The sequence below is a fragment of the Fulmarus glacialis genome, unplaced genomic scaffold (assembly GCF_000690835.1).
Source record: "Fulmarus glacialis isolate BGI_N327 unplaced genomic scaffold, ASM69083v1 scaffold12882, whole genome shotgun sequence".
Taxonomy (NCBI): domain Eukaryota; kingdom Metazoa; phylum Chordata; class Aves; order Procellariiformes; family Procellariidae; genus Fulmarus; species Fulmarus glacialis.
The window spans coordinates 23,098-36,761 of NW_009195973.1; the positions used below are offsets into that span (position 1 = coordinate 23,098).

At 54.9% G+C, this 13,664-nt stretch overlaps 1 protein-coding gene across 1 annotated transcript; it reads left to right on the plus strand.

Annotated features, from left to right (window-relative positions):
- Positions 1-1,520: 1,520 nt before the first annotated feature.
- LOC104072542 (acetyl-coenzyme A synthetase 2-like, mitochondrial) lies at positions 1,521-12,945 on the plus strand. Its single transcript, XM_009572046.1, has 14 exons — positions 1,521-1,831; positions 3,350-3,446; positions 4,692-4,891; positions 5,343-5,518; positions 6,415-6,567; positions 8,675-8,822; positions 9,268-9,399; positions 9,596-9,688; positions 10,090-10,202; positions 10,654-10,780; positions 11,472-11,599; positions 12,153-12,216; positions 12,561-12,682; positions 12,769-12,945. The coding sequence occupies exons 1-14, from the start codon at positions 1,633-1,635 to the stop codon at positions 12,943-12,945; spliced, it is 1,929 nt and encodes a 642-aa protein (XP_009570341.1). The 5' UTR covers positions 1,521-1,632.
- Positions 12,946-13,664: the final 719 nt, after the last annotated feature.

Here is a 13,664-nt window from a genome sequence, read left to right on the forward strand (position 1 = left end):
GGACATCTGGGGATGGTCTGATGGAAAAACCTGGTGTCTTACAGAGGAAAAAGGCTGAGGCAGAGCAGGTGTGCATAGGAAATGAGAGACTTTGCTTCTGGAATGACAAGGCTGCTTGGACTTGACTTTGTGGAGGGGCTGTAAGCCCACAGGACTGCATTTCCCCAGGGGGACAGAGCCCTCGAAGGTCCTCACCTAGCTCTGGGGGCCAGGTCTGATATACAAATCAGGTGTGTGGTCTGGGATGAGTGCACCTGCTGTCAAATAATGCCTGTCTCCCATACTGGTGTCCAGCCTGTTCACCAAACATACCAGCCCTGCAGACCATGAGTGCTTTGCACTGTGAAGAGCAAAGAGGAGATCTGCTAACGCTCTCATCTCTGCTGTTGATCCCATCGGCATGCCTGGCTGAGAACAGCCCTGCTGGCAGGGAAAGCTTTTTTCTGCTCTTCTCTTGTGCCCCTTAGGAAGGGAGGTGAACATGGTCAATGAAATTAAGGAAACCTCCAAGCTCTGCCTCAAAAAACACTACCTATATAGGGCCTGAAGGAAAGGAAGGCAGAAAAAAACCTGGAGGCAGGGAGGCAGCATAGCTCTGCTACAGTGGGTGGTGGGAGGTCTCAGCATGAGGAGATGGGCTGCAGTGTTTCATGCCAAACCACTACCTCCTGCTCCACCTCGTTGAGTGCTCCCAGTCCACCATGTGGTACAGACCAGTCTGAAGTGTTTGGGAGGAGGCAGAGAACCCAGCCCAGCTTGCCGAAGGGGGCAGCTCTGATAGCCACCCAGCAGTGAGGTGGGATGGGAAGCGATATCCCCCTCCTGCAGCAGACAGCCTCAGGAGAAAAACCTTCCCCGGCCCCTGGCTGGAGACAGCACAGCCTAGTGCTCTGCAGGGAATGGGCCTTAATTCTGGGAAGGGGATGGTCCCGTCACCCAGGGCTAGCATGGAGGGGACCCTAACTTTTACCCGTGAGCTGCCCCAGGCTGCCCTCGTGGCCAGCGGAGGATCGGGGGCTGCAGCGGAGGGGCTGGGGGGAGCCAGCGGATGGGGATGAGTAGAGGGAGATGGGAGGGAGGCCAGCGGAGTCCTGGAGCAGCGCAGCCCTGGGAGAGCGGGAGCAGCTGGTAGAGCCTGGCCTGGGCACTTCAGCCTCCGTGGGGAGACCAGGCACCCGCTGAACCTGGCTCCCGTTCAAGAGCGGCCGTCAGGACTCAGATTAGCATGAAGGTTATTTTCAGTCAAATATTTCTACAGCCCACCCCTTTCCCCTCCCTTAAAGGGATTGAATTTCTCTTGCCCTGTAGTGCTCTGGAAGACAGGAGGAGAGGAACGAGGCAGGGGAGAAGGGGGGTGCCCAGGCTCCCTGCGCAAGAGAGCTGCTTTGTGTCCAGTCAGCCCAGGCCGATGTAGCCCCAGCTCCCACAGGGGCCCATCTTGCCCAGGAAGGGTGTCCTGAACGGCTGCAAAGGCTCCAGGCACCCATCTTCTTGGTGAGAGGCAGGTGCCCTGCGATGATGGCAAGGCTGCTGACCAGGGCTTGCTGCCCCAAAACTCTTCCTCAGGCTCCCAGATACCCCCCTGGGTCAGCGGCTGCCCGAGCCCGGAGCCACAGGCCCCTCACCGCCTACATGCCTGAAGCCATCGCCTTCCCCAGACCCAAGGACCACCAAGACTTGTACAAGGTGTCAGTGGAGCAGGGGGACACCTTCTGGGGAGAGCTAGGGAGGAGCCGGCTCACCTGGATCACCCCCTTCCACTCTGTCCAGGACTGCAACCTGCGCCAGGGCAGGGTCTCCTGGTTCCTGGGCGGGCAGCTGAACGTGTCAGGTAAGGAGGGAGACGGACATGGGAGCACACCAACTGCCCGCCGGTGCCTCTCTGTCAACACACCTGGATCACCCCCTTCCACTCTGTCCAGGACTGCAACCTGCGCCAGGGCAGGGTCTCCTGGTTCCTGGGCGGGCAGCTGAACGTGTCAGGTAAGGAGGGAGACAGACATGGGAGCTCACCAAGTGCCTGCAGGTGCCTCTCTGTGAAGGGCTTTGGCCCGGGGAGCAGATCGGAGTTGCACAGAGTTAAAGGGTTGGAGTGAGGGGGATCCCCAAAATGTCCATTTGGGTCTGCAGTGGCTGTAGTGTAAGGATGTGGCTGGTCCTAAGGGAGAAACTGGGTCTCGCTGGAGGAGCTGCAGCTGGATTAGGGTGTGCTGGGAGCCGGGCTGCTCTCCCTCAGCCTCTGTGGATCCCACAGCAGCCCAGCAGCTCCATTCTGCAGGACCACAGGCAACAGCAACAAACCCTGCGTTCATCAGTCAGCATTGCACTAGGTTATCCCTGCCCAGCGAAGGCTGTATGTAACTGCAGAAAGCAAAATACAGGAGCAGTGAGCAGTACTGGAAGTCCCCACAGCCGTGGGAGGCTCTTCTGTGGGCTGGGGCTACTGCCTTAGGGGGGGCTACCAGGGGAAGACATAGGGGCTGGTGACACTGTGTCCTGATCACAGTGCTGTTGGTCCCAGTGTTCAAAATACAAGACAGACCTCTCAGAAATCAGGTCTTACGCAGTCCATTTGGGCAGGAGAGCAGGAGTTATTTGCCTTTGGGATTTGAGATCTTACTGTTCTCCCTTCCGTGTGTGTTTCTTTCTCTCCCGGAAAACTACAAATGGTCAGGAGAAAAAGGCGTTTTGGTATGCAAACTGGGGCTGCTGCATCATCCCTTGACCTCAGTAGCACGTTTAAGGAAAACAGAGTGGAACATGGCTTCTGAGGAAACTGCAGCTGCCAGCAATCTGGGAAACTCTTCTCGGAAGAGTTACAGCCAAAGCCTCAGCCTACCATGTCCCTGGAAAGCCAGGGGCTGTGAAAAACCCTGGCTCTCTTCCATCTCAGACAAATGCACCCTGCAGCCTTCCTGCGCAAAGCTTCGCTTTGTCCTATATTTGTTATTTAGGAGCACTGCCACTAAAAATCTGCTCTAGTCCACCCCAGAGGCAGGTGGAAGGCAGTGCTGGTTGGAGTGATGGCTGAGTTAATGTTTGCCAGGCCCTCTGAGGGCACTGGGGATGTGACCTCCAAAAGGACTTCAGGCAGTTTCCACTTTGGACTGCATTAGGTTGCAATTAATAGGGAAGCTGAGAGTGGGGATTGGTGTTGGAGTGGTGAGGAGTGTAATGGGCTTGGGACGGTGCTTGTGATCTGCCGGCTGGTATCCACAAAGGTTGTGGATGAGAAGACTCACACACAGCCCTGACTCTCATCTGAAAATGGGACTGCCAGTGCTGGCTTTATGGGAGTTAAGAGGTACTGAGGGTTGCTCTGGCAATGAGAATGGGTTGTCTTTTCCAGTGAATTGTCTGGACCGGCATGTCCATGTAGCCCCAGACAAAGTGGCCTTAATCTGGGAGAAGGATGAACCAGGAGAGGAGGTACGGGTCACGTACAGGTCAGTGCTTACCTCTGAGTGTATGAGAGATGTATTGCAGTGTGCATGAACACTGCACAGGGCTGATCTGCTGACGTGCGTCATGTGAGGGGATGCAGCATCCCTTCACATAGATAGATCAACAGTATGGTGCCTGTTGGCTTCCCTGTGCTGATCTGAGACTTCAGCCTACCTCCTGATTAATGCTTTGGACCACGGGGGCTCCCTATCCAGCTGGGGAGGCAGATGGAAGCCCCTCGTTGCAACACTGCAATGCTTGTAGGTAAGACTACATGGGAAAGTCACATGTGTGCCTTCCCAACAAGGTTCCTGGTGTCTAAACTTGCAGGTAAATGGTCTGCAAGAGAGGCCAGATTCACAGCCGCATGGGTGTTGGCAAGTCCCATGCTCATCCGCATGTCAGCAACACTGCTGGATTTGGCTCTCTGGGCGGACTGCCTGTCCAGCCCTGCTAGGTTGGTCTGGGGCCCGTTGCCTTCCAGATCAATCTGCCTGCTCTCTGAGTCTCTGCTGCAGAATCCACTTAAATCTCTCTGCACACAGAACAAGTCCCTCTGTCCTCTCTGCCTCCAAACCTCACGCAACAAACTTGACCATTCACACCTGCCAATCTCCCTGCATGGAGAGCCCTTCCATGAAATGAGTCACTGGCAGCCAAGCCGTGGTTTCTGGGAGGGACGCTTCTCGGGAGAGGCATTGTTTTACTCACCGCTTTCCTGCAGCTGTTGTTGTTGCTGGTGGGCACAAGCTCTGGAGGACTTGACCTTCCCAGCTTTAGCAAAGCACGGAGCCCTGTTTCATGGGGGAAGATATCTAACTCCTCATGTGTAGCCTCCAGCCTTGCAGAGTAGTGTGTCGCTCCAGTTGTACGGGCTGATAAGAAATGTGCAGGCTGTCATTGGGAAAGTCAGCTGAGTGTTGTGGGCTTGCTGAGCCAGAGGAATTGCCAGTGGCCATTGCTGGCCCTATGGCTTGCTCCTCACGCTGGCCAGTGAGAGCGTCAGGCTCTGTACAGAGGCCGTTCTGATTTATTTCTTTTCCATAAATAAGGGCCCACGTTAGTGACTGTCTTCTCTTTTCCTTCCCACTGACATTTTACTGCTCTCCCACGGACTTCCACCGTGGGGGGTTAGGGTGCGTAGGGATGTAAGCTGCGTACCTGTGACTCTGAGGCCCCCCCATGTTTACGCACACAGGTAAGATCTGCAAGAAAGTCTCTAACTGTGCCATTGCTTCTTTGCACAGGGAACTGCTGGAGCTGACGTGCCGCCTGGGAAACACCTTGAAACGGCAAGGGGTGAAACGGGGTGACAGAGTGACAATCTACATGCCCCCATGCCCGCTGGCGGTGGCTAGCATGCTGGCCTGTGCCCGCATCGGGGCTGTGCATGCTGTGGTGTTCGCCGGGTTCAGTGCAGAGTCCCTAGCAGACAGGATCCGGGATGGTAAGAGCCAGTAACAGGGACACGTGTTTCCCTTGCGGGACAGTGCTGAGCTTGTTGGTTCAGGGTTGTGCTGATGGCAAAGATTTTCTGAGTAAGACTCCCTGGCCTAACTGAGGGTGTCCTGCCATAACGTATGGCCATGGAGCAGGGATTAGCACCCCAGGAAATGGCATGGGCTTACTAAATATCTTCCAGCCCATGGGATGGACTGTTCTCTCCTTCATCCAAGGGACTGAAGGGCTGGGATACAGCGTCTCCTCTGAGGGGATGCAACACAGGCAGGAATGAATGGGAAACAAAGATGCAAAGCTGCTGTTTTTGCTAAATGAAGGACATGAGTAACAGGGGCTGGGAGACAGAGGGAGAGGTGCAGGGTCACGGTAGAGCCAAACTGCTGTACGACTGATGGAGAGGGGCAGAGCTGCTTATGTGGCTCTTCTGCCTTCTGCAGCCCAATCGGAGACGGTGATCACAGTGAACCAGGGGCTGAGAGGAGGCAAGGTTATTGAGCTAAAGAAGACAGTGGACCAGGCTGTGAAGCAGTGCCCAGGAGTGAAACGGGTTCTGGTTTCCATGAGGACTGACAGCAAGGTTCCCATGACAGCCCTGGATGTGCCACTGGAGGAGGTGAGCGGCTGCCTGGCACTACTGCCGCTTCCCCTGGGCAATGTGCCCGCTCTGGGAGCAGAGACAGGGGATGGAGAGGGGGTCCTGGCTGGCGATGACAGTTTTGCTGGCATTGACACAGTGTGGGGACATTGTTCTGCAGCAGCAGTGGCAGCTGGAGTTGCACATGAGTTCAGTCCCAGAAGCCGCCAGGATGGGTAACTGGTGGCTCTTCCCACAGCACCAGCCCTGTATTGTCAGGGGCAGGCAGTGCAAACCGAGGCTCGTAGCAGGGTGGACCAGGGGCTAGAAACGCCCCAGACATGGGCTGACATGTTGTGAGCCCAGCCTTGGACTGCCACTGCACTGTCACACACGGCTCTGCTGGTGGACCTGGCACCCTCTGTGAGCACCGCTGGCAGCTTGTGTCCGAGGAAGCAGACGGTGAGGTGGCTCATGTGCCTGTTATTCACAGCACACAGGATGGCCAGGCTGCCAGCATGGAGCACTGTTTCTGAAGAGGTGAGCCCCTGCTGTGCATTTCTGATTAGCTCCCTGGAGCTGCACAGAGGTCTCCTTGCTTCTGCTCATCCCATCTGCAAGCAATTATTGCTAGAAAGACTTCCTGGAAGACTTCTGTGCTGGTCAGAGCAACAGCAGTGTAAAAATAGCTGCTTCTTATTCAGCAGGTCTGCTCTGGCTGAGGAGAGCATTTGCTAGCTCAGCAAGGCGAAAGAGAGTTCAGGCTGGTGAGCAAGGGGAGCGGAGGTGCAGAGGCGGGGAGGATGGTATGGGGGGAGCAGGGTGGCCCAGGTGCTGAGAGGGAGGCTCAGGGGAGAGGTGCGCAAGCAGCTGTAGGGACAACACAGGGAAGCCTGTGAGACCCCAAGAGAGAACTGCTGTGCTCTCTCCTGCAGGAGATGATGAAGGAGGATGCGTGCTGTCAGCCTGCTGCCATGGACAGTGAAGACATGTTGTTCCTTCTCTACACATCAGGCAGTACCGGCAAACCCAAGGGTCTGGTTCATTCCCAAGCTGGTTACTTGCTCTTTGCTGCTCTCACGCACAAGGTAATGGATCCCAGCCACAGAGCATTCATGAGCTAGCAGTTCATAGGCAGTGCGGGGAATAGATGTGCTGTCTTGTTGCACCATGAGCTCATCTTTATCCAGAGCAAAGTCTCTGGGAAACCCTCCTAGGGCATCAGCCCAGTAGAGCACATCTGCCTACAGTTAGTGGGAAAGAGCAACACACGCTCCAGAGCAGGTCCTCCCAAACACATACTCCTCTGAGCTACCTTCTTGGCTTTCTTCTTTCTTTCACTGCCCTATCCTAGACTGAATCATTGGGTGGGATACTCAGCCTTGCAAGGGTAATTTTATATTACTGAGTGAGGAGGAAGAAGCCAATTTGCTCCTAAAACCTCTGGCTTGCTTTCCTTAAGTGTAACTACCCCAACTCAGGTGGGAGATCGAAGGCAGTGCTTCTGGGAGGGGCACGTTTGAGGATATCTTTAAAAGCTGGTGAGTGCCCTCAAGGCAAAGGGTCTATACCTGAAGAGTGTGGGTCATCTTTGGGAAGAGGAAAGCTTTTAACGCCTAGCATGCCCAAAGCAAACTCTAACAGAGCTGGATAAAAGGGCACTGAGCACAGCATGGAGCTGCACTTGGCTGCAGGAACGGTTGCAAGGGACATTTCCTAAGACATTATATGGAGTCCTCTGCAAGAGGGAGTTCCTCTCTCAACAGTCCCTTAGCTTTGGGTCTGGCTCTCCCTGTGTGTAACTGAAATTCCAGTAGCGCCTCAGACCACACACCCTATGAGACAGCAAGCTTAGGGCTGGGTCTTCTCTGTCAGCCCTGAGTGCTGGAGGCCAGACCTCCTGGGGTGTGTGCAGGGTGTGTGTGGAAGCCCTTCATTTTCCTGTGAGCTAAGCTGTCTGTACAGCTGTGCCCAGCACGATACGTGACCCTCTCAAGGTCATCAGAGCTGGTTTGTGAGAGCCAGGGCTGCCGTCCCAGAATGGCAATGCAGGGAGCGAGCAGCATGTGGCCATGTTAGCACTCAGGAGCACTGGAAACCGCGACACAGGGCTGGCACGCTCACATCTCTCACTTGGATGGGGCAGACCACTGCTACCATAATTCACTGCTTGGTTAAAAAGAGACAGAGCAAGCAGGGGAAGTTTCCATTACGTGCACCCTGGAGCACTTGAGGCCCCAGAGTCCCCAGCTGGCAGCCTGCAGAGAGAGAGCTGCAGGAAGAGACAGGAAGGTCCAAAACAGCAGATGCCAGAGCAGAAGGTGAGAAGTGATGGTCTAGTAGGAGATTGGCCCATGGGGAGCTTTCCCAGCACTGAGTAAAGGAAAAGAAGGAGAGTGCTTGAGGAAGCTGGACGTGTTGCTGCCAGTCTGATGGCACTCAGTTCTGCCCTGCACAGGGCAGGCATCATTCCCTCATACTCCAGCCTTGCAGCCGAGGGTCTCCTGAGGAATAAATGGGGCAGTGGGAAGAACTTGTTCTGCTTTCTGCCTGCCTGCAGGCACAGGGCTGCGCTCACTCAGCTGAGGCTGACAGGTGCCAATTCCTGCAGGCAAGCTGGGGCGACTCTGGGCTGAGGCATCTCACGGTCCCTCCACTTGCTGCCTCAGTGCTCGTACACTGGGATCCTTGCTGAGCTCAGGGTTTTCCTGAGTGTTTACTGTGCATTTGGAGCCCAGCAGTGCCTGGGGGTGGCTCATGGAGTCTTCCACGACATTGCCCTCACCTATGACTCCTTTCCTTCCATGTGGTCCTGTAGGTGTGGAGGGACCATCCTCACCCTGAAGTTCTCCTGCTTTGATGCTACAGAATACTTGGATCAGCCTTCCTCCAGCAGAAGGAAGGAAAGGCTGTAGCTCTCTCCTTTGAAAGGAGCAAATTTGTCTGTGGGGTTTTTTTTTGTGTGTGTCTCTCCTCCTGCACCTTCTTAAAGCACCTGACATTATATTCTATTTTTTTCTAATAATGTTTTAAAAAACTCTCTGCAGAAAGAAGGTGTCCCTGCAGGGGTGGTGGGAAGACGGAAGGATGCAGAAACATTAGGGCTGAGAGAGGGTACACTACTCCCGGTTGGCCCCCTTGCTGGCGGGGCAGGCCCAGGCTGTACCCCCTCACTGCCTCTCCTCTCTTGCACAGTATGTGTTCGACTACCAGGACAGGGACATCTTTGGCTGCGTGGCAGACATCGGCTGGATCACGGGGCACACTTATGTGGTCTACGGTCCGCTCTGCAATGGCGGCACCACAGTCCTTTTTGAGAGCACTCCTGTCCATCCCAACCCTGGTGAGTGAGGTGTCTCAGGGGAGCTGGAACATGCCACAGCCGCCCTGCGAGACCCGCAGCAGGCAGGGAGCTGGCAGCTTGATGCCAGGACACAGGCAGCAATACTTCCGCTGCTGCAGGAGCAGACCACGGGCTGTGCCTAGCAGAGAGCTGTGAGGGGAAGAGTCTTTTCCTCTGGTTAGGAAGCCACTGCTGCTTCTCCAGGGGTGAAGCTGTTTCTCCCTGTCCCCTCCCTGCAGCAGGGAGAGGTAGCAGAGCTAGGTGATGTGGAGGAAAAGGGGCCGCTGCTGCTCCTGGACTGCTTTAGTCCTTCCTAGAGCGGGATTAGCTTGGCTGAGAGTCCAGGCACTGCTAGAGAGCCGTTGCTCTCACCTTCTCTCCCTCTATCTCCGTCTCGGGCTGGGAGGACTTGTGTGGATGGTTACTGGTCCTGTTTCCATTCCAGGTCGCTACTGGGAAACAGTGGAGAGGTTAAAAATTAACCAGTTCTATGGGGCGCCCACTGCCATCCGCCTGCTCCTGAGATATGGTGATGAATGGGTGAAGAAATATGACCGCTCTACTCAGGTAACTGCTGGTGGCATGGGCTGGAGCAGCAAATCCTTGGGCATCAGGTTGTGCCTCTTTCCACAAATGCCAAGAGCAGCAGCACATGAGAGTGGAAAGCTGGGAGACTGCGCTATTTGGGGGTGGCTCCACAAGCGAGCAGGCCCTGGGAAGCTGTGTCTCTGACCTGATCTTTCAGCTCTGTCCCCCTGTCTTTCCCCTTGCAGTGGGGGAACCCATCAACAAGGAGGCGTGGGAGTGGTACTTCCAAGTGGTTGGTGAGACACGGTGCCCAGTAGTGGACACATGGTGGCAAACTGGTAAGATGCGCATGACCCATTGTTCCAGCTTCTGCTCTCCCAGGCTTTAGGAGTGACCTGCTGCTTTGTTGGCCAAGTGGGAACGGTTGTTACTGACACTCTTGTATGAGCAATGCCATAAGGGGCCATGGGGACTAAAACATGAAAGACACAAATGGCCTTTAAAGCTAACCCAGAGAAACACGGGGGAGTTGACAGTAGGGAGCAGATCTCTGCTGAACTAAATCAGCAGAATCATCCTTCTGCAAAGAGCCTTCCCCAGCTCTCTGGCAAATCCAGCCCCAGCCTGTGGTCCAGCAGGCTGCAGTGAGGGCCAGGGCAAAGGCTGTTGGCCAAGCAGTGCTACCTGACTTTCCTCTTGTCCCTGACTTTGATGAGCATTACAGTTTCTTTTGCTTCAGAAACAGGAGGCATCTGTATCTCACCCCGTCCTTCTAATCCTGGAGCTGAAATCCTTCCAGGCATGGCTATGAGACCCTTTTTCGGAATCAGCCCCTCCCTCCTGGATGACAAGGTACATTTATAACCTGCAGCCCAGGCTCTTGCAGCGTGTACTTGCTGATGGGAGTGGAGATCTGTAAGCGCATCTTTCCTGCTCAACTCTGCTAGATGGCAACCTTCTTGACTGGAAAGCGGCTAGCAGTGAAGCTGTTCTTCCAACCTGTGCAGAAGTTGTTTTCTAGCTTGCTCTGTCCTGACAAGATGGGCTGTGCTTGAGCTCGCTGGCACATGTCCTTCCAAGGTGAGGTAGCTGGGCAGGGACAGCCAGCCTCCCTGGAGGGGCCCTGCATCCCACCATGGTAGGCAGCTGCTGGGAAAGACTGAGCCTGTCCTGTTGGAGTCGGGGGCACAGGACTCTCCTCACTGCCTTGCCTGACATTTCCATCACAGGGTTGTTAAATCGACAATGACTGAACATCCCAAGTACCCTCAGCCATGCTTACTAAAAGGTAACTTTTTTACAGGGAAACATCCTTCTGGAAAACAACATCTCTGGAGCCCTTTGCATCTCGCAAGCCTGGCCAGGTATGGCACGAACCATTTACAATGACCACAAGAGATTTCTGGAAACCTATCTGACTCCTTATCCAGGTAAGGAAAACACGTGGCAGGTCACTGCAGAGGTGTTTGTCTGGGTACAGCTGGGTCTGCCTGCTGGTTTTCTGCATGGGGGCAGGACTCAGGAGAGCTGGTACTGCTGCTTCGTTCTTCCACAGACCCTCCACAGTGTTGAGGCCCTTCATCTCCCCATGCCCAATACCTCAGCACTGCCCTGGGAATGGGTCTTTCTCACCAGCCTTCCCCATTGGATCACGTGGTTTTAGGGCAGTCAATTTGTCTTTCTGTCCCCAGTCGCCCCGAGCACAGAGAAGCCTCTTGGTGCATCTCTTGCAAATCCTGTTGGCTTCTGTCACTCATCCAGAGGCACTGAGCAAGCCCAAGAGAGTGTGTGTCTTGATGTGAAGCAACAGGGAGAAACAGCAGGACCACAGGCACCTGCACTGGAGCAAAGTACTCTCGGCTTGTGGTGATGAGGCAGGCTGGGCATTAGCCAGCGCACTGCAGAATGAGGAAAGGAGCCTGATGATAGAGCAGGTACCAACAGAGGCAGAAGACTAACAAGGAAGGTAGGCATCCTCACCCTGAGCAGTTGAGGAAGGAGCAGAATACATGAGCCCTTGTGCCAACAGAGAGGAGAAGGGGGCAAGGTGAGAGTGCGGCTGATGAGCAGCTCACATACTCACTGCAACAAGTGACCATGGCACGGTTCTGGCCACTGCAGGGTTTTTCTTCACCGGGGATGGTGCGTATCGTACCAGTGAGGGCTACTACCAGCTGACAGGACGGCTGGACGACATCATTAACATCAGCGGACACCGGCTGGGCACTGCAGAGGTGGAGGATGTTGTGGTAAGAGGTGTGGGTGGGAGGTAAAGCCATCTGAGAGGACAGCGAAGGCGCACTGGTGGTGCTCAGGGAAGCCTCTTTGAAATACCCAGACAGAAACACGCTGCTGCTGTAGCAGCAGGGAACAGTGTTGGACCCACAGCCTGTCTGTGAGAACAGCTTCCCACCCTCTCCCCTCCCATTCCAGCTCTCTGCAGCAAGGGAGAGACAAAGCCTGATAAGGTGGATGCTGTAAGTGGGTGAATCCCAAAGCGGCAGCCAGGCACATTAAGGAGGAGCATCCGTGGGATTGTGGGACCTGGTGGAGCAACCTGGAGGCACAGAACAGGGTCTAGAAGGTGCAAGCCTAAAGCAGCCAGGGACAGGGGGGAAGACTTGTGTTTGCAGACAGACCTACTCAGGCAAGAAGGAAAAAGGGCAGAGGCCATCTGAGACCCTTGCTTATCTCTCTGCATTACCGTGGGCTGCAGCAGCCAAGCCAGGTCAGGGCAGCTCCCAGATGGCAGCCAGCCTGCCGAAAGCACCGAAGCCAAACCCCAGCCTTGTTCTCTTCCAGAATGACCACGTGGCAGTGGCGGAGTCTGCTGTCATCGGCTACCCACATGAGATCAAGGGAGAAGGTAAGATGCTTGCTTTCCTGCCCCTGAAATGTCTCTCCTGGGGCTACTGTACTGCAGTGGGAAGTGGCATTGTCACACCAACCCCCGGTAGCAACACTGTGCCAACGCCGTGCAGCATGTTAGCGGCGATCTTGGCACAGCCATCACAACCTACATGAGACCAGCTGGGCTTTGCATAAGGTGGCAGCAGCAGCAGCACCATGGCCAAAAGCACTTACAGCTCAGGCTACAGAGCATCTCCTGAGGCTACCAGCAGAGAAGGACCTCTCCTGGCACTAGGTCCAGGCAGGCTCTCAGGAGGATTCTGCACATGATGCTCAGTAACCTGGCGGTCCTTCTGCCAGGAGCCTATGCGTTTGTTGTGCTGAAGAACGACACTGGCTACACACAGGAGACTGTTGCTGCTGAGCTACAGGAGCTGATCTCAAAGAAGATAGCTAAGTACGCAGCTCCAGAGTACATTCAGGTAACATGCAGGCTGGTCTAACACCTACCCCAGAAGCCTGGCCAACCCCTTTCCCTCAGCCTTAGCTCTGCTCCTCCCCCTCACAGGTCACACATCGGCTGCCCAAGACACGCTCAGGGAAGATTATGCGTCGGGTGCTAAGGAAAATTGTGGAGGACAAGGCCAGTGAGCTCGGGGACCTAACCACCCTGGATGACCATGAAGCCGTGCAGCAGATCATAGAGGGACACAAGCACCTGGTGGAGGGGCAGAATTGCTGCTAGCTTGACTCTGCCAGCAGCCACCTCCTGCTCCTCCACTGCAGAACCAGGGCAATGTCCACGAATGTCACTAAGCAACTGGTGGCCAGAAAGTGCTCAGAGACCGCACCTCCACTGCGGTCTCAGAGTAACCTCTCCACAACACAGAAACCCTCAAAACCTCTGTCTCCACACACTTATGGGAGGCAGGGGAGAGAACATGACTCATCATAGGCAGAACAGTAAGGGGAGGCAACCTCTGTTTCCTCCCCTGAAAGCAGAGGGCCAAAAGACCTCCTTGGGATTCCTTGTGCCTTGCAGTAGCTGTGGAGGCAGCAGCAGGGCAGGATGCCCAGCCCTAGATAGGTATATTACTCCTACCCCTGCTCTGCTCTTCAGCAATAGTCTAGTCCAGGACCATTGCCAATATACAAGCATCTCCTCCAAAGCAAACCCCAGAAGGAAAAGATGCAGCAGTCTGGTTAACAAATACTGACTCTTCTCCATAAACATCATTGGAAAACAGGCCCCAGATTTTAATACAAAAATGTTCCTTGGACCTGTAACCCTGTGTCATAAAGAGAGCAAAGACAAGCCCCTTCTCTGTGCCAGCATTCTCCTCCCCTTACAGTGAATCCCTTGGCTCCTGCTGGGGAGTACAACCCTCAACAGAGCCACAGGTACAGAAGTCTGTTCTGCAGAGCTGTGTATCAAAGACCTCTCAGCAAGGCACAGAGGGCAGA

What these genes read in the sequence shown, in the direction of transcription:
- LOC104072542 (XM_009572046.1), top strand. Translation starts at nt 1,633, where the DNA reads ATGCCTGAAGCCATCGCCTTCCCCAGACCCAAGGACCACCAAGACTTG. An exon ending in CGGGCAGCTGAACGTGTCAG is followed by an intron (nt 1,832 to 3,349) that starts GTAAGGAGGGAG and finishes TGTCTTTTCCAG; the next exon opens with TGAATTGTCTGGACCGGCAT. An exon ending in CTATCTGACTCCTTATCCAG is followed by an intron (nt 10,781 to 11,471) that starts GTAAGGAAAACA and finishes TGGCCACTGCAG; the next exon opens with GGTTTTTCTTCACCGGGGAT.